Here is a 13,503-nt window from a genome sequence, read left to right on the forward strand (position 1 = left end):
CCGAGTTCGAGTTTTAGAAAAAAAAACTTGAAATATACTGATCTTGGTCTCTCGTAAGTCAAAACCAAGCTAGCCTCAAATAAAGCTCTCGTTAAGCTATCAAGCCTGAGCTTAAGCATTGTATCAGAAACTTGTTTAGGATTGTCGAGCCTTGTGTATTTTAAGTTTACCTCTCTTGGACTTGTCTGTATTAATTTCAAATTACACAACCAAGCTTGAGTCGATCTTTGGCTCGTTTAACGTACTACTCGAGCCGAGATTAGACTCGTTCAAGATTTTTCTCAAAATATGTAAAACAAAATTAAAAATAAATAAACCGACATCAAGCCGAATCCAAGTTATAAAAAACAGCTCACAAGCCGGGGTAAATAAGCTAAACTCAAGCTCAGTCTCTCGTAAGTAAAAAACGAGCCGAAGTCATCATAATAAATATAGCGGGGGGAAGGAAAAATCCAAAATAAAACAGGTGTTCGGACTCATCACCCCGAAATGAAACAGAGTTAAACCCTTGTTTTATAATCAGATTCAAATCCGCCTCTTTACTTACTTGTTCACTTCATCTCTTTCTCTGTAAGTTATAAACATAATAAGCATACGTCACTCTATCATCACATTACACACATTTGCAATGGCTGCTTATAATCCGCGTACGGTCGAAGAGGTCTTTAGAGATTTCAAAGGTCGCCGTGCCGGAATGGTCAAAGCTCTTACCTCCGGTCAGTTCCGTTAGTTTAACTCTTCTCCGTTACTTCCGTTAGGTTTCCGTTAATCTAATTTCTACTTATTATTATTATTGCAGATGTTGAAGAGTTTTTCCAGCAGTGTGATCCTGGTTAGTTAGTTAGTTAGGGTTTTATATCCATTACGTTTATTTAGTAGTGTACTCTGTTTGCTTTTAATTAATTAATTAATTAATTACTTTCTTCTGCATGTCAATTTCGAGCACTTACCTTAGGGTTCTAAACGTTCAGCTTGTGAACCGGTAGGCGTGCTCGCTCAATTGTGTTTGTGATTGTTCGATAGTGCGTTACGTTCGTTAATGTGGTTTTTATTGAGTTTTATAATTTTATTGTATAGATTTAAGCAAATTTTGTAGCCTTAAGACTGTACATGAGTGTTATGTGATTAATTTATGTGTCGATTAACATATGAATATGAATGTTAAAGAAAATTTTCTATACAAATTTGGTAGCTGGACCAAGCCGGTTACACTGACTATTCTCGGTTAGCTGAAACAATTATAACGTTGTATTCATTTGTGCTTGGAACTGTTCACGAACAAGTTCGCTTTTTTTAATCAAAGACCGTGAAATTTCATTTGGTTAGGTGTTCGTGAACCTTTAGCTTGTCTGATAAAAGCTTTTTCGGTTCGGTTTGTTTACAGCATTCTTATCCATGTTTGGTTATTTGTTATGCGTTGTAGTGTCCATAGCTACATCAGTTTTATAGAAGTGTTTAGTTTTCTTTATTAGGTTAGTTTTGGATTTTATAATGTTTTAGGTTGATATTGCTAACCTGATTTGCAGCACACAACTCTGGGATATATGATATATTCTTTTTCTTAAGTGAATATGGATTAAGTTGTAATTGGAATTTGGAACTGCATTTGTATTTTAGTTTATGTAACCATTTTGAGTGATTGCATATGGTTTTGAATCACTTTTGTGGTGTGGTTGTGTGAAGCGAAACGTCTCCGTGTCGTTGTGTGATAAGCTAAACATCTCCGTGTCGTATGTTTGTCTTGTATACGTCTTAGTTACATCTCCATGTCTTATGTGTTTTCAGTTATCTTGCTCCTTGTAAGTTGTACCTTATAAATTTCATGCCTTGGACTTTCCTAATGCATAGTTAATATGGATTCCGTTTTAAAATATCACCACCAGATTCTGTTTTCTCGTCAAAATTTGATGTAATTATCAGTGTTTTTATAAAGATTTATGATTTAAAGTTAAAACCATTTGAAAAATCGATATATGTAGCAGATATTCTGTTCAACGTAACTGTTTTCAAACTGTTTCTTCTGCTACATTGACATTGTTTTTTCATTCTTATCCATGATACATATATGTTTTTTTATTTTTTTGTTTTTCTTTCATGTGAACAATTGTGTGTGTGTGTGCAGAAAAGGAGAATTTGTGTTTGTATGGTTTTCCAAATGAGCATTGGGAAGTGAATTTGCCTGCTGAAGAGGTTCCGCCAGAACTCCCAGAACCAGCCTTGGGTATTAACTTTGCTAGAGATGGAATGCAAGAAAAAGATTGGTTGTCTTTGGTTGCTGTTCACAGTGATGCTTGGTTGCTTTCTGTTGCCTTCTATTTTGGTGCCAGATTTGGATTTGATAAAGCTGACAGGTAACTCTTCTTAATTTTTATTATATTTTAGTACTTGAACTTGCTTTTTCTGTTAAATGATCAGATTCCTTGCTGTTCAGCTATTATTCTTTTTTATATTGAAAATTAATAAGAAAATCTAATTTTCTTCAATCCAGTTTGTGAGTCAAAAGCATGACACTAGTTTTATTTCAGTTTTTAAGGTTACCTTTCGTTTCTAGACCAAAGCAAACTTTATGTGAAGGCTACTTAAAAGCTACTATTTGTTTAATTTGTGTAAAAAGGTTGCATGCTGGTCATTAAGAAAAGGGGAGAAGGGTAATGTTTTTGTTAATGTCACCTAAGTGCAATGTAGTTGCTTATATATCCCAGTGTATGCAACATACTCTTTGTTTGTGTACGTGTGCCATATCATACTCATTTAAATCGTAGCATATGCAACATACTCTTTGTTTATGTACATGTGGCATCCATGTGCTGATATGGCTCATATGCGGCATATGTACCATTTGTGCTAACACGGAAATAAAGTTTTTTTCCCCTATAAACATTCAATGTTTATGTAAGAGTTATTTCTTTTATAAATCGTTCATCTTTATAAAATACAAAAAAGGTAAAATCAAGGTTTATCATATTTATATCATTATCACCGTTACAAAAAACCTACGATTTTAGGAAAATAGTTTTTAGATTGTTTCATAGTTCTGAAATATGAGAAATGTAGGTCTGCATCCAAATTTAGGAATTACTTGTATTGTGGAATAACGGAACGTGTAATTCCACAAAACTTGTTTTCTTAACCTGGAAGATAGTTCTTAGAAATGCACGTGTTTATATTTATCTCATGTTTAGATCTTGTAATACAGCATAAAAGTTTTTTCATTTATTTTTCCCCACAATTACAGAAAATTTTCCTTCAATCATACAGGAAGAGACTGTTCAACTTGATAAACGACCTCCCAACTATATTTGAGGTCGTAAGTGGCACTGCAAAGAAAAACCAGAAGGAGAAAATTGCTGCCTCTAATCACAGCAGCACCAAATCAAAGTCAAACTCAAAAGTGGTAAAACAAGATTTCAATACTTTTCTTTTTCACAGTATTTCCAAATTTCTAGTTCTTCGATCCACAATTGAACCCTAAAATCAATAAACTTACTCCATTTTGACCAAACTGTCAGTGTCATACCTGAAAATGTGTTGATTTAGATTGTGCTTTACTTCTCGGGTCAAATGAATAAGCTCTAATAACTTTGGTTTGATCTTGCAGCGGGAGTTAGAACCCGAGAAGTACCTCAAAAATGACGAAGATGACGACGATGATGAGGAAGAAGAGGATGAGGACGAGCATGGAGAAACCTTATGCGGGGCCTGCGGTGGGAACTATGCATCAAACGAGTTCTGGATATGTTGTGACATCTGTGAGAAATGGTTCCATGGTAAGTGTGTGAAAATCACACCGGCAAGAGCTGAACACATCAAGCAGTACAAGTGTCCTGCGTGCAGCAACAAACGAGCCCGTCCTTAGTTGTTGAAGCTGTACAATACAACAGTGTGGTCTTTCTTTCTCTCTTCTCTGATTCTAACTTTTATGGTCTGTTTAGTGATGTTTTTAGAACTTTTGTTGCATGCATATTGTACCTCAGTTGCTGTATAATTTGTTCAGTAATGCGGGTAAGTATTTTCAATCGTTTTCGAACTTAACTATGAATCATTGCAATATGCTTTGAAAGTTTTTTTTTTTTTTTTTTAAATTAAGTGGAAGTATCAAACTTACGAAACTTGGTTACTATTTGGTAATTAAAATATGAGGTAGTTGTGAAGAAAAAAGCTATTAAATAATAACTGTTTCGTTTAGGTTATTTAATTTAAACAGTCATGAAATTTTTAACATGAAACAATATTAAAACTTTGGTCTGTTTAGGGAGCCTAATGTCATTAAAGCAACAAGAATCCCTATTCAAGTATATTGTTCTAATTTGGGCTGGGTTTGCATTTGTTTGGGTCTAGAGGTGCACGTAATACCTGGTTATGGATCCGACAATGAATCGGTTTTTACCTGTACCTGCCGGAACCAATTCCATCTATACCAGGTCAAAACCCAGACCTGACCCTACTCGAAGCCCAAAAAAAACAAGAAAACTCGACTATACCAGGAATCGGTTCCTACATGACCCGATTTTGAATTTTGTACCCGGAATCGGTTCCTGAATATACCCGGTTTGTGCACCTCTATTTGGGTCCATGCTGCTTTGATGTCGGGGTTGAATTTGCAGTAGGCTTTCATGTGTTCTATTTGTGTGTAAAGGTTAGTTACGTGTCGTAAATATGAGGTTTCTTTTATTTGTTTGGCCAGAGGCCATGATGAACATGATAAGTTTTATGGTAGCAAGACTTTCAAACTTTTACGGGTGTCCATTTACACTTTCGACTATTTCTTGACCTTGTCGGTCATGCTATATAGCGAATGTGTTTTTATCCAGTGATTTATGATCAACAATGATGCTCTTGCAACACTTATGTCTGTTTGTACGGTCCCTGAACCATGTTTGGGTTCAAATGCATTCTTTGTTAAATCCTGGTTAGCTTTTCCAATTGCTGCAATAACGTTTTTATTAACAAAAGAGACCAAACCAATAGGCTGCACAGGTTTAGGTGATGGCATGTGAGTTGGGTCCATGGGTGGCTCGGGAGCTTTATGAAAGGGCCGAGAACCAGTTTCGCCAACTGCTTCTAGAAATCGAGCACCGGTCTGGGAAAGAGTGGATTGGTATTGGGTTTAACGGGCCAGCCGGGTGGGGTAATTAGCCGGGTTCAAGTTGGACCTTCTGTTAGTTGATTTCTTGCTTTGTGACTCCAAAAGTGACAAACCGATTAGGGATGAGCATACATTTGAACGAATGGACGATGCTGCTGAAATGGCTTGTGGTTGATCCCGGGGGCTTTAGTGTCTTTGTAAGTAAAAGATGTAATAGCCATTTTAAAAAAATTAACTGATTTCTTATCAACTATTATTGAAACCAGTCAAACCTCGTCACCACATTGATTGGGGTAGTCAGGATTCAGGAATTTTACCTTTGGTTCACTTAAAGATTTTTTCCTGTCTGACATCATGGGTTCGAGTCCCACACATACATTAATATACCATAAATTTTATTAATTTATTTTTTAAAATAAGAGGACAATTAAAAGCTTTGGGACCATATCATAGGTCAACCTTTTTTTGAAGGATTAGATAATTTTCTAAAAGTTCAAATGTCATTTTCTTAATAACTCGTTGTAGGGACTATAGATGAAAACATTTCAAAACAAGTATTTATATAGCTTCTGAGATAACTAGACAATTTGTAATCTAGTCTACTATATGTCAAAATGACATAAATGAAGAGGCTGCCTAACTATTTATCTTGTGTGTGATCATTGATTGTGAAATACTTGTTTTGAGTAGTCATTATCTTAAACATTTAATTATTTTCAAATTCAAGTATTCTAAAACTATAGTTACCAGATACTTGGCTTATTATTATTATTATTATATATCCATCCACTTGCAATAAACAATTATATCCACTTAACTTAGTCTTAAAGTGAGAGATACCTTTCACAATCACACTAGTTTTTAAGGTCCAATAAATACCAAAAACCTGGCCCAATTTTCTCCACATCAACATCTCTACTTATGGATAATGTTAATTAATTAACTATCATAAATAAAACAAAATAAGTTAATAAACAAAAGCAATTCCCTTAATGTTGTCCCTAATACCTACCAACCATCTTTATTATAATATTATTAGATTCCTAATCCATTATCTACTACATAATGACCCAAGATCTTCGGTGGCATCCAAATATCAATTATATAAATTTAAATAGTCACCTTGTGGATATATATATTTAATGATATATATAAGATAAGAATATACTACATATGACTAGATATAGAGTGGAGGGAATCATCAAAAGATTTTTTTTTTTTTTTAATTCTATTAAACATAAACAAGAAATGGAGAATCTCAAATCAATCATGTAACCATAAACATGTAGAAAACAAGTATTGGAATATAGTATCTCAGGTTTTAGTGGGCGAGCCTGTATGTTTTAGTGTCGAGCCTACAGGCTCGCCCACAGACCTGATTTATCTCTATATTCCAATAACAAGAACATCATCATAATAATAAACAAAATGAAATTACAAAATGCATAGATGATTTGATTTGTCTTTCTCCATTGTCTGATTCATATCAAGGATTCTTGATTCTTGGTTGACAACCGTTTAAGAAGCTCGTAAGTCGTGATCATTGTCGTCGCTGACATGGACATCGAAGCCCACCGCGGACCTAACCCTCTATAGAAAGCCATCCATCCACCTTCCCTTACTAAATTCCTCACAGTCTGCCCAATTGTTGGACCCTTCCTATTATTATTGTTATTATCATCATTGTTATCAAGAACTTGTAACCTTGTCTTGATTGTATCCAACGGCATTGTAACTAAAGCCGAAACACCTCCCGCCATCGCTGCGCTAACCCCTTGAACTGCCATTACAGTTCTCGAATCAGGTCTCAGAACATCATCATCTTTCTTACATACGTAAGATCCAACTCCACCCCACACGAGTCTTTGAATAACCGAATACGAAGCCCACCATACCGCATTCGACGGTGCATATGTCATCACCGATATACCAAAACCCCTATACAAACCTCTCGGTCCATCAGTACTCAAAATCTTCCTAAACGCATCAATTCCATTCATATATTTACACGAGTTAAAATTACCATTACCATTACCATTACCCTGCACCATCAGCCGTTGACTCACGACATCAATCGGCGTCCAAACAACCTGCGCAGCCAACGCAGCCGTCAATCCAGCAACCGCATTCGCAGCTGCAGCCGCAGTAGGTTCCGAAAACCCTAAGTTTACAGTACTAACACCAACGTTACTCTTGGTAACCTCCAACGCAGTCATGTACACCGCTCGAGCTGGAACTGTGCCTATCAAGGACGTCCCGAAGCCTCTATACAGGCCTCGAAAGCCTTCGTACCTAATAATCGACAGCGCAGTTTTCAAACTCGATAAATGCGCAGATGAAACCTGTTGCCTAGTTTTTAACACTACGACCGGATACAGGGTGGCGGATACACACGAAAACAGACCGGCACCGAGGACGAAGAATTTCGACTTATCGAGCATCTGCCAGTCGATTTCTTCGGGTTTGTGAATGATTTGATCGGAGGAGGATTCAGTTTCCTCTACGGTACTCAAATTCATTTCACGTTTCGGTTTCGGTTCCGGTTTCGCCACTTTAAACAATTTCAGTAATACTACTACTACTACTACTAATAATAATAATAATATAACCTAAAATCATACATGACGTAGCTAAAACCTAAAAACTGTACAATGAAATAGCGATTGATCGATCGATCTAGAAGTACGTTGAATCTGTTTGTAACCGCAATGATTATTATTATTATTGATTAATCACCGTAACAGGTGAAATAAGAGTTGAAGCAATTAATAGGCTCCGGTAGATCAGAGAATCAATAATAATCAGAGAAGAAGGAAATGAAATTAGTCTTACAGAGAGATGCGAAAATGGTGGAGGCTGAAAATGGAAATAAAAGAGAGAGAAATAACAGACGACTTGCACAGCTAACACTGTTACTTACTTATCTACTTCTCATTTTAGTTTTTAGATCAAGCGTAGTTATGGGGCATTTGACTACTACAAAATTTAGTTTTGAGTTTAGTTATAGCAACCCAAGTACCCAACCAAGAGTCGGTCCATTGACTTGTTCGGACAATATACTTACTTTTAATTTTCTTTTTTTATCAAAATTAATCGACTGACCCAAAAAGATTCTCTCGATGGGAATGGTCTTACATTGTTTGATTGATTTTAATTATAGCAACCCAAGTACCCAACCAAGAGTCGGTCCACCGACTTGTTCGGACAATATACTTGACTTTTAATTTTCTTTTTTTATCAAATTAACCGACCAACCCAAAAAGATTCAACGTTTGGTTTTCTTTTTTATCAAATAACCCAACTAGTCCACAACTGTCGGTTAAGTTATTCCACTCCTTTAAAATCCGATTTTTGTAAAATGAATAAACGAAATAGGTTGAATCAATTCGGTTGGTTTGATGGTTTTCGGTTATGTTAATTTTGGTTAACAACCAAACCTAACATTTAATTAGCAGGACATGAACTTCAGGTACAAAGACTTTATACGAAAATATGAAGGTACAAAGACTTTATATGAAAATATGAATGGTTTGTTTTAATAGGCTTCTCTCTACTTTCTTTTCGAAGGCAATCAATAAGCACATGACCAAAAACAAGAACAGAGGCTTATGCAGTCTTTTCTATATTAAAAAAATAATAAGGGTTTCAATAACAAAATTTGAAGAGGAAAAGCTATACAAATTATAAAGCCGTCACATAAAACACAACAAATAAAATTGTACATGTTTCCCTTTCCTCTATCATATCCAAAACCCTAAATCTCTGTAAGTTTCATGTAATGTAAACATCTTCAACTCAATTACGCCCTTGAATTCTGCATAAGCTCAAACCACTGCAATTTGGTTGGTAAAATGAACATGGTCAAAAGTTAGTAAACTAATAATGGTAATAATGTATAACATTACAAAATTTACAGATATGTATAACTTACTTGTCTTAATAAATCAGCAAGTGTTCTTGGAAGAGTTTCAATGTCTTTCAGGATGACATAAAATGGAAACGGGAATGAATCCATATATGGTGAAAGAACAACCTTCCCGTCGTCATGTGACACCTCCTGAAAAATATAAACGAGTCATTCGACTTTAATCTTACACTAAAACCTTAATTAAGTAACTCAATTATAAATAAACGAGTGTAATTACCAAAACTTCGGTTATCGAACTTTTCGGGTTATCCAAAAGCAAAAACGCAACCATTCGTTTTTTACTCAAAGTATCTCTCACACAACGCTTCAGATGCTCCTGCAAAACAGAATAGTGAATTGATTAGGAACAACGTTTAGATAACCATCTGTTGTTTACTAATGAATGAAATGATACCTTCTCGTGAAGATTGCCATCGGCTATGATTAAAACAAGCTGCTCTAATGGATTTTGTCCAGATGGCAATCGGGCATTGATTACTGCAGAATCTAGTGTGTTGTTTAGGAACGTTAATAGGTCAGCCATGGGCTGATCAGCTATAGTGTTCTCTTGCGTAAATGTCAGACTCGAGAGCATCTTAAAAAAGAAGAAAAGAAAGACCGGGTCAATAAAATCAGCCAATGTCACATCAGAAAGTTAGAAATAAAACGCAACTATGGTTGAACCACGTTTAAGTAAAGATGTTGAACTTGTGACATATATTGAATACAAACCTTAACACCAGCATCTGCAGTGAATGGTTGATCAAATTCGTGCAGTAATTTAATATTTCCCTTTTTACCAAAACTTGCAACTGCCAAATTCCCGACTTCCAACTGAGACATTGCTCGGCAAACTGTCACTAAAGCTTCCATTGCAACATTCCCACAGTTATTCTCCGACATACTTCGAGAATCATCCACAGCAATCACAACTTGATAGTTTCTTTTATTGGGCCGGGTCCGTCTCAACCATATTAAATCTTTTCGGTAGTGACTTGCAATGTAAGCGATTACCTGAAAATAACCAACATAAATATTGACAATTTGACAAGTTTAGTTATGAACCAATAAAAACAAGGTATCAAAAAAATACCTTTTTCATGTTAATTCTTTTTCCAGTTCTATAATCCCCTTGAAGCTTGCTAGCAAGAGTCGGTTCCATAACCAAACGCAACTGTTCAGCCAGCTCCTGTGATAATCTTGTTGTTTGCAACTCATACTTTCTCCATAAAGCAGTTGCAGAATCTTTCATCTCACCAGAAGCATCTTCAAGTTTGTGGGACATTCCCATATCATCATCAGCAACAGAGAGTTGACCGAATTGACTGATGTCTTCTGTCATATAAGACCTCTTCACATACACCGAACTCTCTAATTGACTTCGGTCAACATCTTCGAGAGTGTTGGAAACTTCATGAGCATCATCGGGAATCATCTCAGCTTCATCAACTTCCATCTTGTCTTGGATATTCTTTCCAATATTAAACGGATGACTCTTAACGGGCGGGGCTTCAGGCTGTTGCTCTTCAATGTCCATTTCGGAATCATCCTTCCGGTCCGCTGGCCCACCATCACCGTCACCATCAGCCGGCTCTTTCCTATCAATGTTCTTATCCACCTGGTCGGCTGCAGCGGGCCCGAGTGCCTGGGCTGTCCCTTTCTCCAAACCGGAAGTGAACCCGTATTCATCTGCATCTTGATCTTCATCTCCATCATCCATATTATCCGTTAGATCGTTTTTCTTTTCTTCTAAATCAACCGACACTTTAGCACGTTCTTTCCAGCCATCAAGTGCATCACCGATATTACGTAACGGGTTCGGTTCGTTTTTCTGAAGGGATGACTGGTCAGCCTCAGGTAGTTGACTAACATGTTCGTCATTCAGTTTCCCGGCCTTTGATGAGTCAGCAACACTAACTTCATTTTGTGAAGAATTAGGTAAACCTTGAATAGGAGCCAACTCACTTTGCATATCGTCAGTGTTTGACCATGTAACCTCCGATGCAGCATTTCTCATGGATGCTCCATTTGACCCGCTATTAGGTTGAGTGGCAGATTCATAATTTTGCTGTGGTTCAGTATCAAAACGATCAGCAACTGGTGCAGTGACATCATTCTTTTGTTCATCCATATCAGCATCAGTTTTACTTTCTTGATTATTTTCTTGATTGGTTTCTTCAGTATCCATCTCAACATTTTCGTTCAACGCCTCAGGCCCGTTTTCATCTGGGTTTTCTTGGTTATTACCGTCTACACCTTCAGCTGATTCATCAACGGTTTCAGTCCCGTCATCTTCATTTTGATCCACATCATCTTCTTGATCCATGCCAATATTATCATCGGGATCCACATTGGGCTCATCAGGCTTCAATCCTGTCGGTTCAGCAAAAGCTTCGTCTTTATCTATATTCATATCTTCAACCTCATCATTACCATCATCAGGGGCGTTATCATCTTGATCATCATCCTGTTTGTTAGATTTATCAGGATCTAACTCCCCTGCTTCATCGGTAGTTGCCACATCATCTTCTTTAGCTCTAAGCTCTCTGCCACTGGAATCATCATCCTTGACTGACGACCCGGTCTCATACTTTTCATTTTTTTCAGGATTTTCATCATCTTTATTCTCCCCGAGTTTTTCATCAACAATGTTACTGTCGTCACCAGTGTCACCCATGGCAGAATCAATTTTGGGCTCATCAGCTTCATCATTGTTTTCATCATCAGTTTCATCCTCACTGACACTAAATGCATCAGCATTAAAATCCTGCTCAATCTCTATACCTTTATCATTTTTACTTGGAACATCATTTGATGCATCTTGTTCTTCACCCGCCTGCAGTAGTAAATATTATATAATTAGGCAGAGTGCAAAAACTAGAAATCAACATACAACTTATTGCTTGTTATATAATTAGATGCTGAGGTGGCACTGTTTTAATGTTTAAAGATGATCATTGTTTCAACCTATTGCTTCAAAATTATACAACTAACCTTCTTTTAACCACTTTTACTTGTAAAAAGCTGACATGGCACTTGTTGGTGCTATGCCAGCTGGCACATCAGATGCCACATACACAAAGAAAAGCTTGTGAAAAATCTTTAAATTAAGTAATTTATAAATTTGAAAAATGATCAGTTTCAAAAAGTTTGTATTTAAAAAATGACTATTGATACTCACTCAGCATCAGAAGCCAGGTGGCAAGCACATATAAGTTGTTAAAACAAATTCATATACTATGGGAAGTCAATTACTGCTAACGTCAGAGATTAAGTACCTTTTCGGTTCCAATGAGTTGATCTTCATCTTCTATCTGTTCGCTTACATCTTTGACCCCTACACCCTCACCCATACCAGTTCCAGTGGCATCTTGAGCACCATTCTCTTCCTCTACGTTTTCTGGTGCGCACCCAAAACCTTGAGAATACAATGCAGCAAAAATCTCTGCTAGTGCATGAGTAACCATTGACAGCTGTACCAAATAAAAAAAGAAAATGGTGTGAGAGTGAGACACATTGTGGCACTGCAGACAGTTATAGGATTTCTTAAAACTAAAGTTAGCAAGAGCGTTGCCAAACTTACAGTACTATGGGCCACCATAAAGTCATTAAGAAGACCGTTGCCCAAGTTAATCAATAGGTCCAATAACGAATACAGATGCTTCAGTTGTGCCTCAACAAGATCTATGCTTGTTTCTTTGTTTCCATAAAGGTCAATGAGTTTTCCCTATGTAATTTAACTCAAATTAGTGTTAGAAATCATCAAAATTTGGTAAAACTAAGAATAACTAAAAATATAAGAATCGAGAAGTCCTTACAGCAAAGTCAAGTGTTTCCACTAATTCATCGTGGATAGAGTGAAACTGCAGAGACTCAACTCTAGAAGCAAATATTATTTGCCAGGTAGTGATATTTCCCAGATAATCCTCTGAACGGTCAACCCTGTTATTGACTGAGTTAACTTGGTCAAAGGCATCAACAATGTGTTTGCATGTTTTCCTAAAAGACTCAGTGAACAGAACTTCAGCTCTTGAAACATTAGCAGCATCATGATTTTTCTCTGACTGATTCCTTTCTTCCAAAGCAGATTTGTAGTACTCTTCTAAAAGGTTGCTCTGAAAGATTCAACAAAACTCACATAACTGAGCAGAAAGGTCGTCATAAAAAAACAAATATCATATTAAAAAAAACTACATACGTTTGTGATGATGTCCTCGAAATGGTCAAGCAGAACCTTTTTCGCCAATCCAGCATTAACATCTTGCTTACGAATAGTTAGTAATTCCTCTTTAAAGTTCTTAGTTAACAAAAAGTTTTGTTGGACAAATTCTTCCATTTGCTTTGTGATGCCATAAGGATGTAATACAACTGAAGTGCTGATTAGACTGCCACAGTTACCAAAGAGATGATAATCCAGCATTTCCTGTTGAAGACATGGCATATAGTTAGTATGACATGTTCCAAAAATAAAACATACTTTATATCTGCAAAATCAAACAATTACTCACAT

The 13,503-nt window shown here is 36.4% G+C and overlaps 3 protein-coding genes across 3 annotated transcripts in view; 1 reads left to right on the forward strand and 2 right to left on the reverse strand.

Moving 5' to 3' along the window:
• Positions 1–555: 555 nt before the first annotated feature.
• On the forward strand, positions 556–4,032 carry LOC143610096 (PHD finger protein ALFIN-LIKE 4-like). Its single transcript, XM_077084671.1, has 5 exons — positions 556–716; positions 800–832; positions 2,123–2,351; positions 3,259–3,394; positions 3,599–4,032. Exons 1-5 carry the CDS (start codon positions 629–631, stop codon positions 3,854–3,856), a joined length of 744 nt encoding a protein of 247 aa, XP_076940786.1. The 5' UTR covers positions 556–628; the 3' UTR covers positions 3,857–4,032.
• A 2,297-nt stretch (positions 4,033–6,329) lies between these two features.
• LOC143610107 (uncharacterized) lies at positions 6,330–7,962 on the reverse strand. Its single transcript, XM_077084679.1, has one exon. It carries the CDS (start codon positions 7,603–7,605, stop codon positions 6,568–6,570), a length of 1,038 nt encoding a protein of 345 aa, XP_076940794.1. The 5' UTR covers positions 7,606–7,962; the 3' UTR covers positions 6,330–6,567.
• A 735-nt stretch (positions 7,963–8,697) lies between these two features.
• The window catches only part of LOC143610109 (midasin-like), a 29,265-nt gene continuing 24,459 nt past the window's right edge, over positions 8,698–13,503 (reverse strand). Inside the window, exons 68-77 of the mRNA XM_077084681.1 lie at positions 13,192–13,416; positions 12,812–13,108; positions 12,577–12,720; positions 12,272–12,466; positions 10,087–11,829; positions 9,726–10,007; positions 9,409–9,588; positions 9,232–9,330; positions 9,018–9,143; positions 8,698–8,918 (exon numbers count right to left, since the gene is read on the reverse strand). Coding sequence (XP_076940796.1) covers positions 8,886–8,918; positions 9,018–9,143; positions 9,232–9,330; positions 9,409–9,588; positions 9,726–10,007; positions 10,087–11,829; positions 12,272–12,466; positions 12,577–12,720; positions 12,812–13,108; positions 13,192–13,416 — 3,324 coding nt within the window. The 3' untranslated portion in view covers positions 8,698–8,885. The remainder of the gene's footprint in view (positions 8,919–9,017; positions 9,144–9,231; positions 9,331–9,408; positions 9,589–9,725; positions 10,008–10,086; positions 11,830–12,271; positions 12,467–12,576; positions 12,721–12,811; positions 13,109–13,191; positions 13,417–13,503) is intronic.

This window comes from Bidens hawaiensis, unplaced genomic scaffold, assembly GCF_021521415.1.
Source record: "Bidens hawaiensis isolate Kalapana, Puna unplaced genomic scaffold, B.hawaiensis_p1.1 tig00023835_1, whole genome shotgun sequence".
Classification (NCBI taxonomy): Eukaryota; Viridiplantae; Streptophyta; class Magnoliopsida; order Asterales; family Asteraceae; genus Bidens; species Bidens hawaiensis.